The sequence below is a fragment of the Dendrobium catenatum genome, unplaced genomic scaffold (genome assembly GCF_001605985.2).
Source record: "Dendrobium catenatum unplaced genomic scaffold, ASM160598v2 fragScaff_scaffold_646, whole genome shotgun sequence".
Lineage (NCBI taxonomy): Eukaryota > Viridiplantae > Streptophyta > Magnoliopsida > Asparagales > Orchidaceae > Dendrobium > Dendrobium catenatum.
In genome coordinates this window covers 404,148-424,368 of record NW_021319108.1, presented here as the reverse complement: position 1 = coordinate 424,368, position 20,221 = coordinate 404,148, and the positions used below count along the sequence as shown (strand labels likewise).

Genomic DNA, 20,221 nt, shown 5'->3' with positions numbered 1-20,221 from the left:
TCTTATGCACGCTGGGTGGATGTGAGGAGAGTAAGGGATGGGTGAGTTTTAGTGCTTGAGCTTAGGACTAAATGTATATAAAAACTCAATTAGTGGCCTAGCACTGTAGTGCTCATACTCATCACCACTATGTTGCATGTTAAATCTATAAGTAGAACATAAATTTAAGCATAACAATGGTACTTTTTAGTGTCACTGTGCTCTCAAACCTAGCATTGTTATCATCAAGTTCAAATAGAAATTCAAATTTTAACACATCTCTTATTTTCAAGACATGGATGAGCCAAAAATGATAACATAAGGAAGTAAGATAATATGACAAAGAGAAGAGACATTTGATTTTGGATAAACTAGACATATCCATCCTTGGTTGGGACATTCCAATGAAAACAAAAACTAATGGCTCTTTTCAAATTCAAAGACTTAATGGGAACTATATTAATGCTTGGCATTTGAATCTAAGTCTTATAGTTTCCACACTAAATAATGAGATATGGTGAACCAATTTGATTTAAAAATTTTACCTTCCATAAAATCTTTTGTACATTATTCACAGTGGATTACTTTAAAGGCAGTTGTGAAAATGTCAAAGGATGATGAGTTTTGTTCTTACTTGACTTCTAGCAATATTAGGTAAAGTTGCCCAACATGGAGTGCCTCACATAATATTAGGCAAAGTTGCCTTCCATCATAGTACCTATTTCAATGTAGATTACATCAAAGGGAGTTGTGATAATGTTAAACGATGATGAGATTTGTTCTTGCTTGACTTCTAGCAATATTAGGCAAAGTTTCCTTCATGGAAGGCTTTACATTATGTAGTGAATGCTATCATCCATCAAATTCTTTGCACCGAATGCAAGGATTTTATAATAGAGGGAGTTATGATAATGTCAAAGGATGATGATTTTTTTGTGTTTGACTTCTAGCAATATTAGGCAAATTTTCATAACATGGAGGGCTTCACATAATGTAGCTAATATTATCTTACATCACATTTCATACACATAATGCAAGATATATTACATCAGATGGAGTTGTGATAATGTCAAATGATGATGAGTTTTGTTCTTTCTTGACTTCTAGCAATATTAGGCAAAGTTTCCTAACATGGTGTGCCTCACATAATATAGTGAATGCTACCTTCCATCCCTTTTTTTGTAACTATTTCAAAATAGATTACATCAGAGGGAGTTGTCATAATGTCAAACGATGATCAATTTTCTTCATGCTTGACTTCTAGCAATATTAGGCAAAGTTGCCTAACATGGAGGGCTTCACATAATGTAGCGAATGTTAGCTTCCATCAAATGTTTTGCACTTAATGCAAGATATATTACATTAGAGGGAGTTGTGATAATGTCAAAGGATGATGTGTCTTTTATTTTTTTTTTGGATTTCTAGGAATATCAAGCAAAGTTTCCTAGCATGGAGGGATTCATATAATATAGTGAATGTTATCTTCTACCACATACACCTAATGCAAGCTATATTACATAAGAGGGAGTTGTGATAATGTCAAAAGATGACTAGTTTTGTTCTTATTTGACTTCTAACAATATTAGGAAAAGTTGCCTAACATGGAGGTCCTCACATAATGTAGTGAGGTATTGATCAATTATATGTTAAACATGAAATTGCTTTTATTGTAGATCCAATTCCATCTACCAAGGCCCATGGAAAAAGTTTTCTTTGATGTTGTTGTTGGAAATGCATGGAGTTTTGGAATTAGCAATATTGAAGCACAAGTTGAAGGCTCAATAAGTTCACAAAGGTTCATTATAAATGGAAATCTGAGGGTGCAAGTGCTCAAAAGATTAGGGATGAAGAAGAATTTTGATGAAACAGGAAAATCAAGGGTATTTTTAATCACCTATTTTAAGCAAAAATACATCTTTAGAATTATGGCTCATTTGTATTGTGACAAATAATTTGTGTTAATAAAAAACGAATGAATTACACTTTCCCCTTTAAATCTTATTTTGATTTTTTTGAATCTAAGAAGTGATGACTTTTATTGTATCGAGTACAAGTTAAGCAAGAGAGTTCTAAAGTCAAAGAGGAATGTAGGTATCATATAAATAATTTTCTAATATCAAATATTTTAATTTAAAAATATTTGAACTAAAAGCCTACTTCATCAAAAAAAATTTCTCTCAAACTAAATAGTTTTTATATTATTTTATAAAGAAGCCTTTTATTATAATATCTTTTTAAAATAAATTGTACTAAAAAATGTTTTAGAAAACAGTAAGAAAATTATTTTAAATAAAATTTTAATGAATCTTTAAAAAAGAAAAAAAATAAAAAAAGAGAGAGATGCATATATTAGCAGTTTTTTAAGAAAAGCAATACGTGCAAATACAGTTATATGAAGGCTTCATTTGATCGATTTTTTTATTGTTTTCTGAAAAAAAATATTTTAAATACAAAAATTTGTTGAATTAAAATTTTTTAATTAAAATTTTATTTTAGAAAACATAAAAAAAATATCATCTTAAACAAAGCAGCTTCTTATTTAGTTGATAAATACGAGTATTAACATAAAACTAAACTTGCTCCCGCGAGACACTACACCATCATCCAATATTCTATATTTACTTCCCGTCATCCTTCCCCAGGCACCACCTCCTCTGTTCCCGCAGATTACCATCTCTCCCACCGGCGAAGCCTCCCTAAGTCGCAATCTACGGTGGTGGCCATGCCAAAGGACTGCGGAAACCACAATTCTTACTACCGCCACAAGCTCTATGGCCGGATTTTCGCTTGCTTTCTAAGCCTCATCATCCTCGTCCTGTTCATCATCCTCGTAATTTGGCTCGTTCTCCGTCCCACTAAGCCCAAATTCCTGATCCAGGACACCTCCGTCTACCAATTCAGCCTCGCGTACAACACAAATCTCCTCTCTACGAACCTTCAGGTCACCATCTCTTCCCGCAACCCTAACGATCGCATCGGAATCTACTACGATCGCCTCGACGTCTTCGCTGAATACAAAAACCAGCAGATTACCGCCGCTACAGAGCTCCCTACGGGCTACCAGGGCCACAATGATGTCAACATATGGTCCCCCTTTCTCTCCGGCGTTGCGGTCTCTGTATCGCCGTACCTTGTGGACTCCATCGGCCAGGATGAGAACGCCGGATTAATGCTGATATACATCAAGATTTCCGGCCGGCTCCGATGGAAGGTCGGAACCTGGATCTCCGGCCACTACAACATCGATGTCAGCTGCCCTGCGTTTCTCACAGTCGGTAACGATAATGTCAACGACGGATCGCCGGTCTTCCGGTTCCAGCAGATTTCGCCCTGTAGCGTCGATGTTTAAGGGAAATTTATCTTCTCCAATTAAAAAATCTTGACTTGCATTAGTTATTGATGCGATCTTTGCAGGGATAATTACCTTCCGATTTGCATCGGCGCAATGGATGCGATGCACGATAAATGCATTACGATGTGTTCCAAACGTGAAATTTAATGTCTTAATGCAATTTTTCTTTATTCTTTTTTAAGCGCATTTACTCTCTTACTTGCTTTTCTTGTAAAGCAAAATATATATTGATCTTTCAGTGCTATGCAATTAGTATGTACTCTGTGCTTATTTACAAGATTGAGTTTCATTGGGTGACGTACAAAATAGTTCAAATTATGATGAGTTTCTTTTTTTTTTATTAATTTTCTTATAAATTAAATTAAGAAAAAAATATGTAAAATAAAAATATTTCAAAATAGGCCCAATTCCTTTATCAGACTGGAGCGAGCTGCCAACGTAGCCGAGGTTGAAGACGAGAATGCTACACAACTCCCCTTGGCCTATTGGTTGAGAGCTTAGGCTTCCAACTAAAGAGGTCCAAGGTTCGAGACCATGTATATGCGTTGTGTGTGTGAGTTTGACTTAAATGACCTAAATGTCCCAAAAAAAAAAAAAGACAGAGAATGCTGCCGGCGTTATGGATGATTTTTTTTTATTAAATAGCAATCACCTATTAACCATGCGACTGTCTTATAAATATTTCTTTAATCTTTATGTTAATGAATATTTGAAATTTCTTCATTCAAGCTTTTGCTTGCCAGCGAAGTTTTTACTGAGTCAAACATAAACAAAAATAAACAAGCATAACACGAAATTAATGGAGTTACAAGTAGTGAATCTCTGATCTTTGCTCTTAAAATGAGTATAAATCTTACATGCATGAGCTCTCATATATATAAGACAGTAAATAAGCAAGAAATGAAGAGTGAGGCTAATATTTGATCCATGATTTAATCCAGGGTAAGAAGGAAGAGAGGCAGAGGGTAGAAGGGAGAGGGAGAGGGAAGAAGGGAGAAGGAGAAGAGGGAGAAGAGTTCGAATGTAATAACCCATATTTAAGCACTTGACTATTTATAAAGTACTTCTAAAATTTTGGATTATTGTAAATAAACTTATTAGATTAATTCTAAATTATCTAACAAACTTTAGATTAGTGTAATGAGTGGAGGCAAAATGCATGTATTAAACACCAAAATAAGGTATTTTAGCAAAAAAGATAAAAGATAAAAATTTTGAAAAATCTTTTAAAAAAAGACTAAAGTACCTAAATATCAAAAATTAGTACTTATAATATAGACATGTATTCAACTTAATTATAAAAAATTTGTACTTGTAAAATGTCTAGCCTTACATGAATACTCCTATAAGAATTATCGGAGTCATAATACTTAAAGAAAGCTTATGGATATCAAGGATTAACTAAATAGGTAGTTTTATTAATTCCAAAATTTACAGAAAACCTAAGTAAGTCAAACTTAATAACTCATATAAGTTAGTCAAACTTAATAACTCATAAAAGTTTGGTCTAAAAAGAATATTAATTTTTATCCCAATGTAGTATCATTACTTGAGGACAACTAATAACTTAAATTTTGGGTGAATTCAATAAGGTAGAAATGGATCATTCCAAATTATTTTTATTGTGTTATTTTTGTTTGCAATCCTTTTATTTGGTGCAGAAAAATAGTGAAAAATCATTAAAATTGGACCAACATAACAAAGATAGCACTGCAATGCCAGAACTCATTTTAGCATCACAATTCCTCCTTCAACACAACAATAGAGAGTTTACTAAAAAATGTGTTGGAGAGCTTAGTACTTAAGCACTATCCATCCAGCTTCGCAACAACATATTGAAGCGCCGCAATGCCAAATCACCCAACGCCATAGAATTATTTAGTTGGACTCGTGAATCAAATTGGTGAACCGATGCACTAGTTTAGTAGTGTCACGACATAACAAATCCAATGTCGCAATGCTCGTTCAAATAATTTATAAAAGTGTAAATAGTAACATTAGACTTATTGTAAAGGTTTTACACATTATCGAGTCATTTTGTGAGAGTGTGTGTCGGAGTATGAGGGTTATCCTGGTGAGAATGTAGCATGTGTACTTGTACCTAGAGTTTTGCATTAGAGTGGAGCAAAGCAAGGAAGTGAATAACGGGTTACAATTCTACTTTTGGGTCACATCTAAAGTTTACTTTATCTTGGTATGTGTACTAGTGCCTCCATGTATATATTACTTAGAGTAAGTTTAATCTTTAATCTATCCATGATATTTTTACTTTGTTCATTCCTCAAATGATTTATATATAGGTTGTATATATAAAAAAAAACTTAGTGTGATATGAAACCACAATGGACAAATATAAGAACAATTAGAGAACTTAAATCATAGTCTGACCATAATATAAATATATGGTAGCTAGGGTTATGGAGTCTTGAGGAGACAAAAGAACTATAGCTTATGAGGATCCTAACATGTGCTCCAATGAGCTCGATGGAGATGAGGAGTATAATTTCTCTAATCCAAAACAATAATAGGACATAAAGCTCTCTAAAGCATTATGTTCTTTTTGAAAGTTCGTTAGGAATGTTAGGCCCTCTTGAACTTAGTCCCAAGCTAATTAAAGAGAGAAGTGAATTGGAAAACTTTAAAACCAAAATACAATCCAAATCACCACAATAATAAATGCGGAAATTAAAACGCGGAAGTAGTAAAAAGAAAGAACACACCGGATTTATAGTGGTTCGGTCAAACCTTGACCTACGTCCACTCCTTGGAGGCACCCCCAAGTATTGCACTAAACTAGTGTCTCTCCTTTAGCCCCCACGGCTAGGCGGAGAAGCCCTTACAAAATCACTTCCACCTTCCCCGGTGCGGCGGAGTCGCCGGGTCCTTTGACACCAAAGAGACTTCTTCTTTGGTGAACTTACCTCGAGAAAAGCCTTGAATCCGATGGTACTAAGGTGCGAGTTTGCCGGAGCAACCGTGTGGAACTCCCTCCACACTCCCTTGAGTCCCCCCTCACAGGATCTTCTCCCTCTCTCAAACTCCACCCTTTCCTCTCTCCCTTTCAAGCTCTCTCTTCTAGTTTCCCCCATAAGAACGAAGCTACAATGGCTGCCAAAGACTCTTACAAAGTGCCTTTCCAAAGCTTAAATAGAAGCTCTCAAAACGAGCTCATTAATGCAAGTTGCCGACATTATCGTCCAGGACGATAGGCCTATCATCCTGGCCGATCAGTACAAATTAAGCTCATTAGCCCGGGACGATTTGAGACGATCAGAAGAAAATTGGTTATATCGTCCAGGCCGATCTCACAATCGTCCTGGCTGATTAGTTCAAATCAGATTTCAATCGTCCTGAGCATCGCCCTATTTTTGAGCTGGCCGATATGATCGTCAGGCCATAGTCTGGCCGATCATTGGCGATCGTCCCGGCATGGTGATCGGTATCAAAATCAACGACCATTAATCTCCACCTTTATTTCGTGATCAATTAAGGCATAATTTGGTATTTCGTCCAGGCGATCCCTTGGATCGTCCGGCCGATAATGTTAAAAATGACAGTATATACCTAATTATCTATAGGACGGTTGATTGCTTTCTGAATTGAGCTTTCTCCGCCATCGTTCGCACAGGCCGATCAGAGATTGACGGCGTGCCTTAATGAAGGATGCCCTCAATTATGGTTTCTGATTTTTGGCAGATCGTCCAGGCCGTTATATAATATCGTCCCGGATCAATGTTACCAAAGTAGAAAATCATATAGGGAGCAAGAGAATTCTACCAAGTTATAGGCCAACAGCTAAAATACAACAGACTCAAGAAAGGAAAAAGATTAACAAACTGATACAGACCTAGTCTACCCAATCTTGAGCTGATTCCAGATTGCAATCTGAACGTGTAGACCTGAAACATTAGCACATAAGGCAATCATAGAGAAATAAGGAATGTTTGCTATCATCAAAATCATAAACCATAGATCCGTAACACTTTTGATAATCACAAGTTCAAATTTTTTTAAATTAGTCAACTTTCTTTTTGAAATTTAATGCACTTTACTTTTATCCTACAACACCTTTTACATAGCTAGATAAATTCATCAGTTAGTTGGTAATAATAAAGAGATCATAGGATATTTATAGTGTTTCCACATGGGATTGAAACTCCTTTCATCATTATGTTACTTAATTTGATATGTGCACTTGGGTTAAAACATGACTTACACCATAAAAATTTAAACTTTCATTAGAAAAGTGTCGAGTGTGTGTAAGTTAAAGCATGAACCGTTACATTTGTATAAGCTAAATAATAGTTGTAGCAATGTTGATTCACATAGCACCACAACCCATAATTGTTTAGGCAAAAGAAAAAGTGTTCAATGTCATAAAGATGTCTATCCTGGCACTCCGACTCTCTCTAGGGATTCCTATTTTTTCATTCACGCACAAATTCTACTAAGACCCACCTCATAATAGATTAAGACAATCACATGTTAATATAAAACTCATAAATAAATGTCAGATGTATTAAATGTTGAAACTTAGTAGGTTACTTTATAAGATCGAGTCAAAATAGGTGCAACTATGCAATGATTAAGTAGGTGTTATAAGAAGGGAACTTCAAAAATAAATATATTACTTTAACATTGGTATAATAAACTATTGTGAGAGCCATAAAACTAACAAAGTCCTAATAATTAATTATATAAACTTCCTAGTATCCATAGGACTATATACTGCTTAACACTTTATTATCAGCTCAATGAACCATCACCTTCCGAAGGCCTAAAACTAATATCTTGCCTCAAGGGCTCCAATGACTATTGATTCATCTACTGTAGCGCATAAAAAATTAAACCACCTACTATCTATCATTTGAATTTTTCATTTTTCTCCATTATCCATAAAGAGTCATTAGCTACCTTAGTTAACATAAACTTGACATACCAACTCTATCATTTTTGTACTACTACCAATTAATAGATTATCAAATTAACAAGGCCTATAACTAAACAACATTAACCCTTATATTTCTTAAAACAACTAAAGTTCTTGCATGATCAAATGGTATAAGTTTTTGGTTACATGTGATATCTTGTATTTTTTTGATAGTCCACACCAATATGGGTGACATTTCTCTCTAATCCTCAAGCATATTTATACCTTATTTTTTAACCATACTTTTAGACTCAACACTTGGTGAATACCTTGATATTTTTGACCAATCACTCCTTTTCACCTTAGTTATTGTCACCTTTGCCTCATAACCAAAGAATTTGTCATGGACATTTTATCTTCTAGGTTACATTTACAACTATCCCTATTATGTCCCATAACTATTCTATTATAGGCTTATCAACTATCCACATCATTATTCATTATGATGATTACATCATCCATATTCCCTCAAACTTTTAAGTTAATATGCTACAAATAACTTTCTTTGAGTCATATGCCAGCAAGTAAATACATCTCCATATAATTATTCCTCCTCCATGCTTTAGAGAAAATCCAAAAGAATGACTTATGAACTTTATTTTGGGGATGTGATTGTTAAGGTCATTCATTCTGTGTAATCCACACAATTTTCTACAACAACAACAAACAAACAACAACAACAAGCCCTTTATCCCACTATGTGTGGTAGGCTACATGATTCCTTTTCCTCCATTATGTTATAGTAAGAGTCAAATTATTGTTTGAATATAATAAGAAAAGTTTATTTATAATACTATTTAACCATATCTCTTTTTTCTCTACCTCTACATTTCTTAACATAGGCCATATCAAATACATCTACTCTCCTAATCAGGTCATCGAAAGGTTGATGTTTAATATTACCGAAGCATCTAAGTTTACTCTTTCTAATCTTATTTTTCACTAGAGCTACTTCAACCTTTTCACTTATATACTCATTTTGCACTCTAACTCTAAGAGTAAAGCCACTCATCCTCCTAAGATCCTCACCTCTGCAACACTTAACATAATTTTATCCTTCTCTTTTAATGAACGATATTCTACACCATAAAAAATTATAGGTCTCACCACTACCTTATAAAACTTTCCCTTACATTTGAGCTGTACTTTTCTGTCATACAATGAGACTGATGCATTCCTCCACTTCAATAATCCAACTTGAATTTTACTAATGATATCCCTATCTATTTCACAATTACTTTGAATAATAAACTCAACATATCTAAAAGTTATACTCTTTGTAAAGAATTGATCGTCCAAACTCAAAATCCCCTCCCCTAAGATCTTTCACTGCTAAAATTAGATTCCATATATTTTATTTTAGATCTAGTCAAACTAAAACTTTTATTCTCTAATGTTGACCTCCATAATTCAATTTTGTTTTCAACTCCCTCTATAATTTGATCAACAAGAAGAATATCATCTCTAAAAATCATATTTTAATATATATCCTCTTAAAACAAAAAAGATATGGGATTAAAGTTGATCCTTGATTTATCAACCTAAAATAGGAAGTAGTTGGTCAAACCTCCTGGCCTTTGAAAATAAGAAACAGCTCCTACATACATATCTTTAGTTAATTAAATATAAGTATTAGTAACTCCTTTCTTTTCTAGAAATCTCCAGAGCACTTATCTTGGAACTTTATCATAAGTTCTCTCTAAATGAATAAATATCATATGTAGATCCTCCATCTCTTTCTAAAATTCTCTATCAAACTTCTAAATAATTTTATAGTTTCAATAGTAGACCTAACCGACATGAGTCCAAGTTTATTTTGAGAAACATTCATATAAACCATAAACTGTGTGCAATTACTCTCCCCCATAGTTTTAACATATTCACATTAACTTAATTCCTCTATAATTCACATACTTTTGTGCATAACCTTTATTCTTAAAAGTAGAAACCAATACACTTCTCCAGTTATCAAGTAACTTTTAATTTTTGTCTATAAAATAACATTAAAAAGTTTAGTAAGCTGAGAAATTCCTTCATCTTCTAATCATTTCTACACCATTATTAGGTCTAACTACTTTTCCATACATGACATTCTTTAAAGTCTCTCTAACTTCGATTTTATTAATATGATGATAAAAAAATATCTCTATTTTCATTTAGGATACTTAGGTCACTAAAGTCAATTATATTCTCACAATCTTCATTAAAAATCTTATCAAAATATCTAATCCATCTCTTCTTCAAATAAAAGCACTTCGAGATCTTCATTCTTAATGCACATCACTTAAACTACATCGTTACTTCTCTTATCTCTTTGCTTGGCTAACTTATGTATACATCTTTTGCCATATGCAGTATCCAGTCTATTATATAAATAATTAAAAGTTAATTTTTTTACATTACATATTACTTTTTTAGAGTCCTTAGGGGCCTCTTTATATCTTTTTTCTAATTTTTTAAGTTTTCAATTCTAAACAAATGATTATAACACTACAGGAAAAGCGCTTATTACCGGTAAAATTTTCAACAGATTTCTGGAAGAAGAAATTTTGACAGATTTCTAACGAATTATTTAGATAAATTTCTGACAAATTTTCAAGCAGATTTTTCGGTAGAAATTTTTTGTGGATTTTTCGACGAAATCTAAAAATATATGAAAACATAAATTACATGTAATTTAATTCATTAATAATTTTCTAGTTAATTTTAATTTATTATTAATTTAATATTATATTTTTTAATTATTAATTTAATAACATAGTTTAATTAATTATTACATAAAAATTATTTTGATTATCAATTATAATAATAAGCTTAATTTAATTAGATTTAATTATAATATTATGTGCTTTTTAATATAAATAAAAAAATATCTATTAAAACAATTTTTTAGGAATGGAATAGTGTTCAGGCGTGCGGGTGGGGGGTTGTGGGGTAGCAGTCCTCAGATCAAATCTCAGGGTGGATAGGCACCTGGGCACAGGTCACGGGAGTGGGCAGGCTCACCTACGAAGGTTGTAAGAGTAGGGTTGGTAGGTCGCGTGAGCAAGTGTGGGCTCACCTGCATGGGTCGTGGGAGCAGGGCGAGCGGGTTGCGTGAGCAAGTGCGGGCTCACCTGTGAGGGTCCAGTGAGCGGGCGAGCACACTTGCGTAGGTTGCGGGCTCACGCAGCCTGCAGAAGTAGGATGGGAGCAAATTTCGGGAGCAGTCATGGAATGCAGGCCTGAAACAGTCACGTGAATATTTTTTAAAAAATCATTTTATTCATTCCGACGGATCTTTTCTACTAGAAACAAGTTTTGGCAAAAAAATTTCGCCCAAAAATTTTTTGATGGATTTTTTTCAACGAAATTTTTTTTCGATGCACGATCTAACGTCAAAAGCATTTTCATCGAAAATCCACCAGAAAATTTCGATATCCGCCAGATACTTTAGAATTTTCCGCCGAAAATTAAGCCAGAAATGCTTGACTTTCCTGTAGTGTAACAAGCTTTCTTATTCCTTATCTATTATTGCACATTTTGATTATACCGTCAATTATTTTTACTATTAGTATATTTTCCTTCTTATAATTTAAGAACATACTTTGCAACATTTTTAATTTTAACAGCTATCTTTTCCAACATAACATTGACTTCATCATACATAATCAAAATCTTGAGATCTTAAATCTTACTTTAAAAAATATTTTTGTTATCATTCTTCAAATACTCTTATGTAACCATTGGATAATCTTTTGCTTTATTTTTCAAATTCTTCCCCTTCATTTAAAAGTTCAAAACTAATAAGTGATGTTAGAATACATAAATTTTAACTCAAAAAAACTTTACAACCTTTTCAATCTAATTGATATAATTTTCTAATATAAAAATAATAGATTATAGCTTTACTATATCCATTTTTATATTTTCTTAAGTAAGGTATTATGAATATATATATATATATATATATATTTATATATATTAGTTTACTTGAAATAATACTATATTCTAAGATCCTATTCTAATTTTAATTTTATGGACTAGCTGCTTTTGCCCACAATCATCAATGATGTGTGAACCCTTGCTTACTTAACACTGTATACACCTAGTTGTTGGTGAAACGACCCTTATACACTCCTTATAATATTAAGGCTATTTAACATATCACTCCAAGGGAACAACCAAGCATTAACACAATGTATTAGGATGATTCATGTCATAATTGTTCATCAAATTTTATGCTATCTATGTACTATTTATCTTAACCCTCCATTTTTCTCAACCAGGGCTTGGAACCCATCATTGGTAGTGTTTACTCTGCTATTCTCAGCACAACACTTTTTGGTGTGATAACTGAGCCTCCCATCTTTTTCGTATCATGAATAACATTCTCCAAAATTTTTCTAGGGGTTTTTTTCTATTAATAACATAGTTTCCAAAACTATGTTTTTCAATGTAGAAGTGGAGGATTCCTAATAAGTTAAGCCCTCAGTTATGATATTTTGTTAAATATAGGAATAGCTAGCTAGCATCTTCTCATAGATTTTTTATCACCACATTTCATAATAAGGCTATGTAGAGCATTAATTTCCTATGGTTGCAACCAATTAAGAATATCACAGCACTATCCCCATCACACCTTATTGGTTGTATCTACCCCACTTTGGGTTGTTGTTGGGTTTGTAACTTGTCAAATATTATCTTAGTTCTCTATATTTTGATAGAATTAAGAAGGGTAGTTCTGCATAGAGTTAGTATATTATTAAGTGGTACTTATGGATAAACATTTCCAACCCTAAGTAATAGGTCCCTAAACCCAGTTAGGATAGTATAAAGTGCTTTATTCAATGGATCCTAGTTGCTTTTATCAGCAACTTGATCAACGTATTGTCTATGAATCCATCGTCCATGTTACCATATGCACATGTACTTCCAATCGGTCCTTGTCATTCATCGACTTATCAAAATATTCTTGACATCATAGGGAGTTTATGTCTTTATATCCTTTCCACTAGAAAAGCAACATGTATCACCAAATAATGTACTTGTATTCTACATTAGTACAATCACAATTGTTTCATCACATCAATGATTTAGCACTCCTAGTAAATGTCCCATAACCCAATTTTCACACCTCTTGTTAAATTATGTTCCCATTTATGCTCATCAACTTTATTGTAATGTCACTCTATAATCAAGTTACCTTACCAGTAATGCCTAGTTACTGGTGAAATGACTTTGACTCTCTTCTAACTATAATCAAGTCATATAACACATCACTTCTAGGGAATAGCCTAACATTAACACAATCTGTTAGAGGATTCATGTCATAATTGTTTGACAAATTTTATGCTAGCTATCTATTATATATCAAAACCCTCTATTTTTCTCATCCAGGGCTTGGGACCGAACTGTTGTGGTGTTTACTCCACTATTCTCTACACACCACTCTTTGGTGTGATAATTGAGCTTCCCATCTTTTTTGCATCATGCATAACATTCTCCAAAAAAATTTTAGGCTTTTTTTCCTATTAAAAACATAATATCCAATCCTATATATTTAAATGTAGGAGTGGAGGATTCCGAATAAGTGAAGGCCTCAGTTACCTTACTTTGTTAAATTTAGGAGTAGCTAGCATCATCTTATATATTTTTTAGTCACCACATTCTATAATAAGGCTATTTAGAGTATTTATTTCCCATGGATGCAACAAAATAAGAATATCAAGTACTTCTTCCCCCTCACATCTTATTGGTTGTATCGACCCCACTTTGGCTTGTTGTTGGGTTCTTAACTTGCCAAATTTTCTCTTAGTTATATCATCTTGATTAAGTCAAGAAGGGTAGACTTGCATTTAGCTAGTATATTGCTAGGTTGTACTTATGTCTAAACATTTCAAACCCTAAGTACTAGGTCCCTAAACCCACTTAGGATTGTATAAAGTGTTTTATTCGATGGTTACTAGTTGCTTTTGTTGGCAACTTGATCGACACATTTTCTATGAAGTCATCATCCATGTCACCATATGCACATGTACTTCCAATCGGTCCTTGGCAGTCATCGACTTATCAAAATGATCCCGACATCATAGCGTCTTTATATACTTCCCCATGGAAAAGCAACATGTCTCACAAAATAATGTACTTGTGTTCTACAGTAGTAAAATTAAAATTTTATCATCACATCAGTGAGTTAACACTCCTACTTGTAAATGTCCCATCACCCAATTTTCACACCACTTGTTGAATTTTGTTTCCATTCACGCTCATCAAATTTATTGTACGTACTGTCACTCTACATCCCCGAATAATTCTAATTGTGCCATTATTATGGAATCTTTAGTTTTTAGCTCAAGACTCATGTGTCACACATTAGTCTAAAACTAACAAATTTGTGGATCTGCCTGTAGAGCTACTCAATCTTATCTTGAAGTGACAATGCCCAACTATTCAATGTTATAATGTTATGCTCAAGAAAGATTTGCTTGGGATGTAATTAACTAAGGAGGTTTGTGTCCATGATAATCTATATCCCTGGATCTAAATAAAACCTATCTAATATGTAGCATAGGGAAAGAAAAGTTTGATTGTGCAATGTATATTACCATCTATGGAGTACAAGTTGGGCAAATTATTGCGTCCGGTCACCTGACATGCGGACATCCAATCCAGAGACGCCATCTCACACGGATGCACTGGGCCCCGTTATTTTTGAGTGATGTGGCATGTTTTTATTGGTGTCCGGACGAATCCGGACACCGGACACAATAATTTGCCTACATGTTGAGACCCATTTCCAACCTTTGAGGTAGTACGATACCCCCATAGCAATGGAAATGCATATGAAATTTTTATTGACTTCAATTTATCTTGGTGTTGCCTATTCGGCGGAGTCATTCAAAATCCACAACTACTTCCATCACCATACCATCGTATTTTTCTCATATAAATTTATGATAATGAATAGTAACATGATAAATAACGTTGTTAGAACCAAAAGCTACTTGAAACAGTCATAGGTGTTTATTCTATGTGATGACATCTGATGCTCATATAATGACGGGAAAAGTTTCTGTTTTCAAAAAATTCAATTGCAACATAATTTATGGATTTTTATTTTTTCATTTGATCATAATATACTTAGATTTGATTATATGTATTATTTATTAATATTATATTTTGTTGTATCATATTTTCAAACGTAGAATCCCTATCTTTTATAGATATTATTTTATGTAATGAAAAACTTTAGTAGTTTTGCATTGATGCCTTGTTATTTAGCTCCCTTCCTCTCTTTCTCTTTCTGGTTTGCCCTCTTCTAAGCCAAAATGAGTTCCTAATTCCTCTTTCATTCTCACCAAATTTCTCTCTTTTTCGAAGAAGAAACAAAATTTTGTCCAAAATTTAGGTCCGCTGCATCAATCTCCATTAGCTCACCTACTTTCAATGACCCTCCTCTTTGAAATACTGTGCGTTGCTTTAGTTGGTCTGCATCTTTATGGTGCCTGTCTTTTTCCCTTGCGGTTACAGAAGAAACTTGGTACAGAAGGGAGCTTACGTAATAGCATAGAAAATATAAAGTTTCCGGTTGATGGTAAAATAAAATATGTTTCAGTAGAGTAGGTCCCATTCAGCACTTGGCAGAAACAACCAAGGGTATTAAAGTGGATTCGTTAGTTAAGTCCTGACAAATTGCTTTCTATTGTTCTTCTAATTTTGGTTGAACAAAAGATCCACTGGATTGATGGGTTGTGTCTTCTTCATGTTATTATCCACCCATATCAGATAAAGAGAATTCTAGCTGGAATTCACTTAAACAAGTTTCTGATTGACAGCGAAAGGTTATTTTTTGTAAAGTATAATATTGAATAAGATTTATGTTTCGTTTGGGACGACTTTCTTTCTGCTTCTTAAAGCAGCTTCTTTCTGCTTCTTAAAGCAGCTATAAGAAACAGAAAGAAATCCGTCCCAAACGAAGCCTTACTTGGAACTTTTACTCTAGAGAACAACAAACAGGATGGGGAAAACATTCCTCACAAGTATTATGTACAAGTTTTTGAATAATATATAGAAGAGCTGGGAAGGTCAAAAACAGAAAGAACTCTTTTGATTACTAGCAAATAAAAGCATGCATCTTAATCTTTGTTTTGGTCTCATTTTGAGAACCGGAGAATCTAATATATACGTTTCTGGTCAAGTTAGACTTATTTAATTATAGCCGGCAAAATTAGAGCGACTCCTCAGGTTCACAATGAATGTGCCTCGACCATTGAAATTGCTTGTAGAACTAATTAGAGGACTTTTGCTCAGCAAGTCGACAATTCGAACCGTTTAGTTAGTAATAATGATAACACATATACTTAAAATCAAACACTAGCATAATGTCTCTCTGCATCTATTTCTACTTATTTCATCTCCTCTACTCAGGGCATCTGTCAGTGCAGCTTTATGTAACCAACCGTAGGAAAGATAGTCTTTTCACTACTTGATGTCCTAGTTATAAATGAATGTACTCATTGTTTACAGATGCAATGCAAATAGAATTTTGTATGTGTTACATTTTATGCATTGTTTTATTTGGTGTTTGTTGATTCAATATTTATTATCATGTTTTATTTTATTTTTTGTTAAAAAAAAAAAAGATTTTTATCATCACGCAAACACACTTTTCACTAGATAAAAAAAAATGAAAACCAAAATTTTCTTATCATATTGTATGATCTTCTTTCATACTGTAAGATATGTTCACTTATCCACAAATCACAACCATTAGCCAAATCAAAGGTCCATATGAGTTAATTTGTTGGTGATCATACTGTATGAACCACCCTTCGTATTGTACGATGAATTCAATCAAAAGTCATTCAGATGAATCCTCAGGACGAACATAATTCTAAAAGATTGTATAGCACAATACTGATCGTACTGTACGATTTGACCAACTATTTTTGACAAGTCGTTCAAATGATTTAACACCTTTGATTGTACTGTACGATATCGCATCGTACTATACAATTTTTGGATATCTATAAATTAGAGAGTTTTTTAAGGGTTTCAATCGCTAAACTCACCCTTCCTTCAAACTCCTAACCTCTCCAATCTAAACTCTTCAATGGTCTGTGGAAATAAACAAGACAGAATAATCTAGGGGAGTTCGTCCTCCTCTTATCACTTTGATGATCAATTTCTATCCGTGAGAGATGAACACGCCTACTAAAAGTTCAAGGAGTCTCAAATCACCCCATCCATAATGCTAAATCAATCAGCTCTCAACTTCGAAGTGATGAACCTCTTTGGCTCTACCACTCTCCAGTTCCTACTCAAACTAGTCTTTCCTTTCAATTCCAAACAACTTGATGAATTCTTAGCCAACCTTAGGCTCAATATGAAAACTTTTACCATGACTTCATATGTTTGTTTACAACCCGTAGAGATCACTAAGAAATATTTAGGGGAATATATCAGACTATCCATTGAAGGACCTCATACATAGTCCCTGATCTTTATAATTGATTTTAACTAGAGTTATGTAAACTGGACTATTAGGAATATGGCCATAAATCAACATCAACACTTAGTCCACACCCTAAATCAAAATGCCCAGGTTATATAACATATTATTAGAACCTCAATTATACCCAAATCTAGAGATAGTGTCAATATAACCCCACTTCTTTCCATAGTCAGCTACATAATAATGTTGAATACCCAATTTGATGAAACATTAATTATATCCAAATATGACTACTATTTGACGTCTCAATACAAGAAGAAAGCAAAACGTCACATTAGGGCACGTCAAAGGTTACGTCTCAAACAAAAATACCAAATCAACTACCCTGCTCCTCCTGATAATCTTCCCATTTTCTATATAGATGCCTCATTTCACATTCTAATCCATCGGGGGCATGAACACGATGAGCTAGATTTTGCTGAAGAAGGGAAAGCTGCTCCTATAGGTGGACCTGCACCTTCGCTAATACCACCACCTACACCTGCCTACCCTACCTTCCTTCATGACTGTATAATTCAATGGCTCGAGCAATTCGAAACTCGACTGGACTATTATATCCAACAACAATAACAACACCATGATGAAAGCATGAGTTGGTTTGGAGAAAAAGTTTTTCCAAATTGAAGATCATTTCACCTCCATTCATAAATATTTTCAACAACATAGACCACCACCACCTAATCAGGATCCGTCTTATTTCTAGTATTTGTTTGCTATATATTACTAATTTTATTTTTTGTCTTGTTCAATTTGTAATTTGGTGTTCCTCCCCTTTTTGGTAATGTCAAAATGGGGAGAAAATATATCTTTGGTTGTATGTTTCAGTTTAATAGAATCTTGTGTTTATTTTATTTATTTTTCAGTTATCTTATTTTCTTTCTATCTTTTATAAAAAAATGTAACCCCTAATTTTTAAATCTAACACCTAGTGAGGGAGAGCTAAGGAGAAAAACATTTTATCTTGCCTATCAACCAACGTTCTTTTCCATCATTAAAAAGGGGGAGATGAATGTAGTCTAGTTTATGATTTTGATGATGATAAATATTATTAATTGAATTATTTCTTTTCTCATTGAATATTTTAGATATTTCTTTTACATGTGAGAAGTAATATTATAGGTAAAACATACACTACTCAAGGCTACTAAAAGGTCAAGAATTGGTAGAATAGGAATGTTAAGTAATTAAGCAAAGTCTATACTTTTCTTTTTTCCTTATGTTCTATTTCTTGAGTCTCGCCATAAAAGAGTGTATGCCATTTGGTGACCATGCACACACAGGGGAGTGAAAAATATTATAACTTTAAAATTTTTTATATTAATCATACTATACAACTTATAATCATATTACACGGTCACTATAGAAAGAATGGCCTTAACATCTAATTAAACAATTAGTTTCTATGAACTAATTGTACTGTATGATCTAGATCGTACTATATGATTTGTTACGATCTGCCGTCACATAAATTAAGTAAGATATTCAAAATTATGGTTTTGAACTAATTGTATTATATGATCTAATTTGTAATGAATGAAAATTTGAAGTCTTACTTAAGTTAACCCCCATAATTAGTCAATAAAATTATGATTTAATCAATGATAGTAGATCATTTGTACAGTCTTGAATGTACCGTATTAATGGCATATAGAAAATTTGGTAGTCCCAAAGATCGTAACAAAATAAATCATGATTTTTGAACTAATCATTTATATAATATTTATATCATACTTAACGACCTACTTGAAATCAACTAATCATACTGTATGATGATAACAGTTTGGGATGATTGACAGAGATGATTTCTAATAGTCCCAAGAATCATTATGTATGAATAGAGAGAAAGCAAACATATCGTACTATATGATGTGTTCAAAAAGTTGAACAGTTCATCTGAACAACTATTTACATTATACTGGATAAACTTATTTTGAACTAATCATAATGTATAAAGTAAAATCATACTGTACAAAGAAAGATGACCAACTTGAATTTTAAGGGGTTCTTGAAGCCCAATACTTAAGCAATATTTTGAAAATCTCATTGAAACAAGAGAGGATTATGTGACTGCTGAAGGTACTATGAGAGAGAAGCTTTTGAAAGAAATCAAGAGTTTGATAGAAAAGAGAAGGTGAGGTTGAGCTTGAGGGAGAAGGAGTGTGAGGGGATCACATGGTTTCTCCAGGCTAGCTACACCCTCGCTCCTCCTATAGCCTTGGTGACTTCTTGAAGGCTCTATAGGGAGAGAGAATACTAAGTCAAGTCCTCGAAGTACTTTTCTTTCTACAAGAGGGAGAAAAAGGATTTGAGGTTCTTTTCCTATGAAAAGATTTTGGTTCTCTGCCATCTCCAAGAGAGAGAAAAAGGATTCGGTGCTCTCTACCTTCTCTAGGATGGAGAAAATGATTCAAGGTTTGCTACCTTCATCGAGGAGGTGAATTAGCTTCCAGCACTCTACCACATT

At 33.5% G+C, this 20,221-nt stretch overlaps 1 protein-coding gene across 1 annotated transcript; it reads left to right on the top strand.

Annotated features, from left to right (window-relative positions):
• The first annotated feature begins 2,645 nt into the window (after positions 1-2,645).
• On the top strand, positions 2,646-3,632 carry LOC114579808 (NDR1/HIN1-like protein 1). The gene has a single exon (XM_028695481.1). It carries the CDS (start codon positions 2,702-2,704, stop codon positions 3,326-3,328), a length of 627 nt encoding a protein of 208 aa, XP_028551314.1. The 5' UTR covers positions 2,646-2,701; the 3' UTR covers positions 3,329-3,632.
• The last annotated feature ends 16,589 nt before the right edge of the window (positions 3,633-20,221 follow it).

Bases quoted from the DNA above. Each gene is read 5' to 3' on its own strand.
- LOC114579808 (XM_028695481.1), top strand. From the start codon at position 2,702: ATGCCAAAGGACTGCGGAAACCACAATTCTTACTACCGCCACAAGCTC.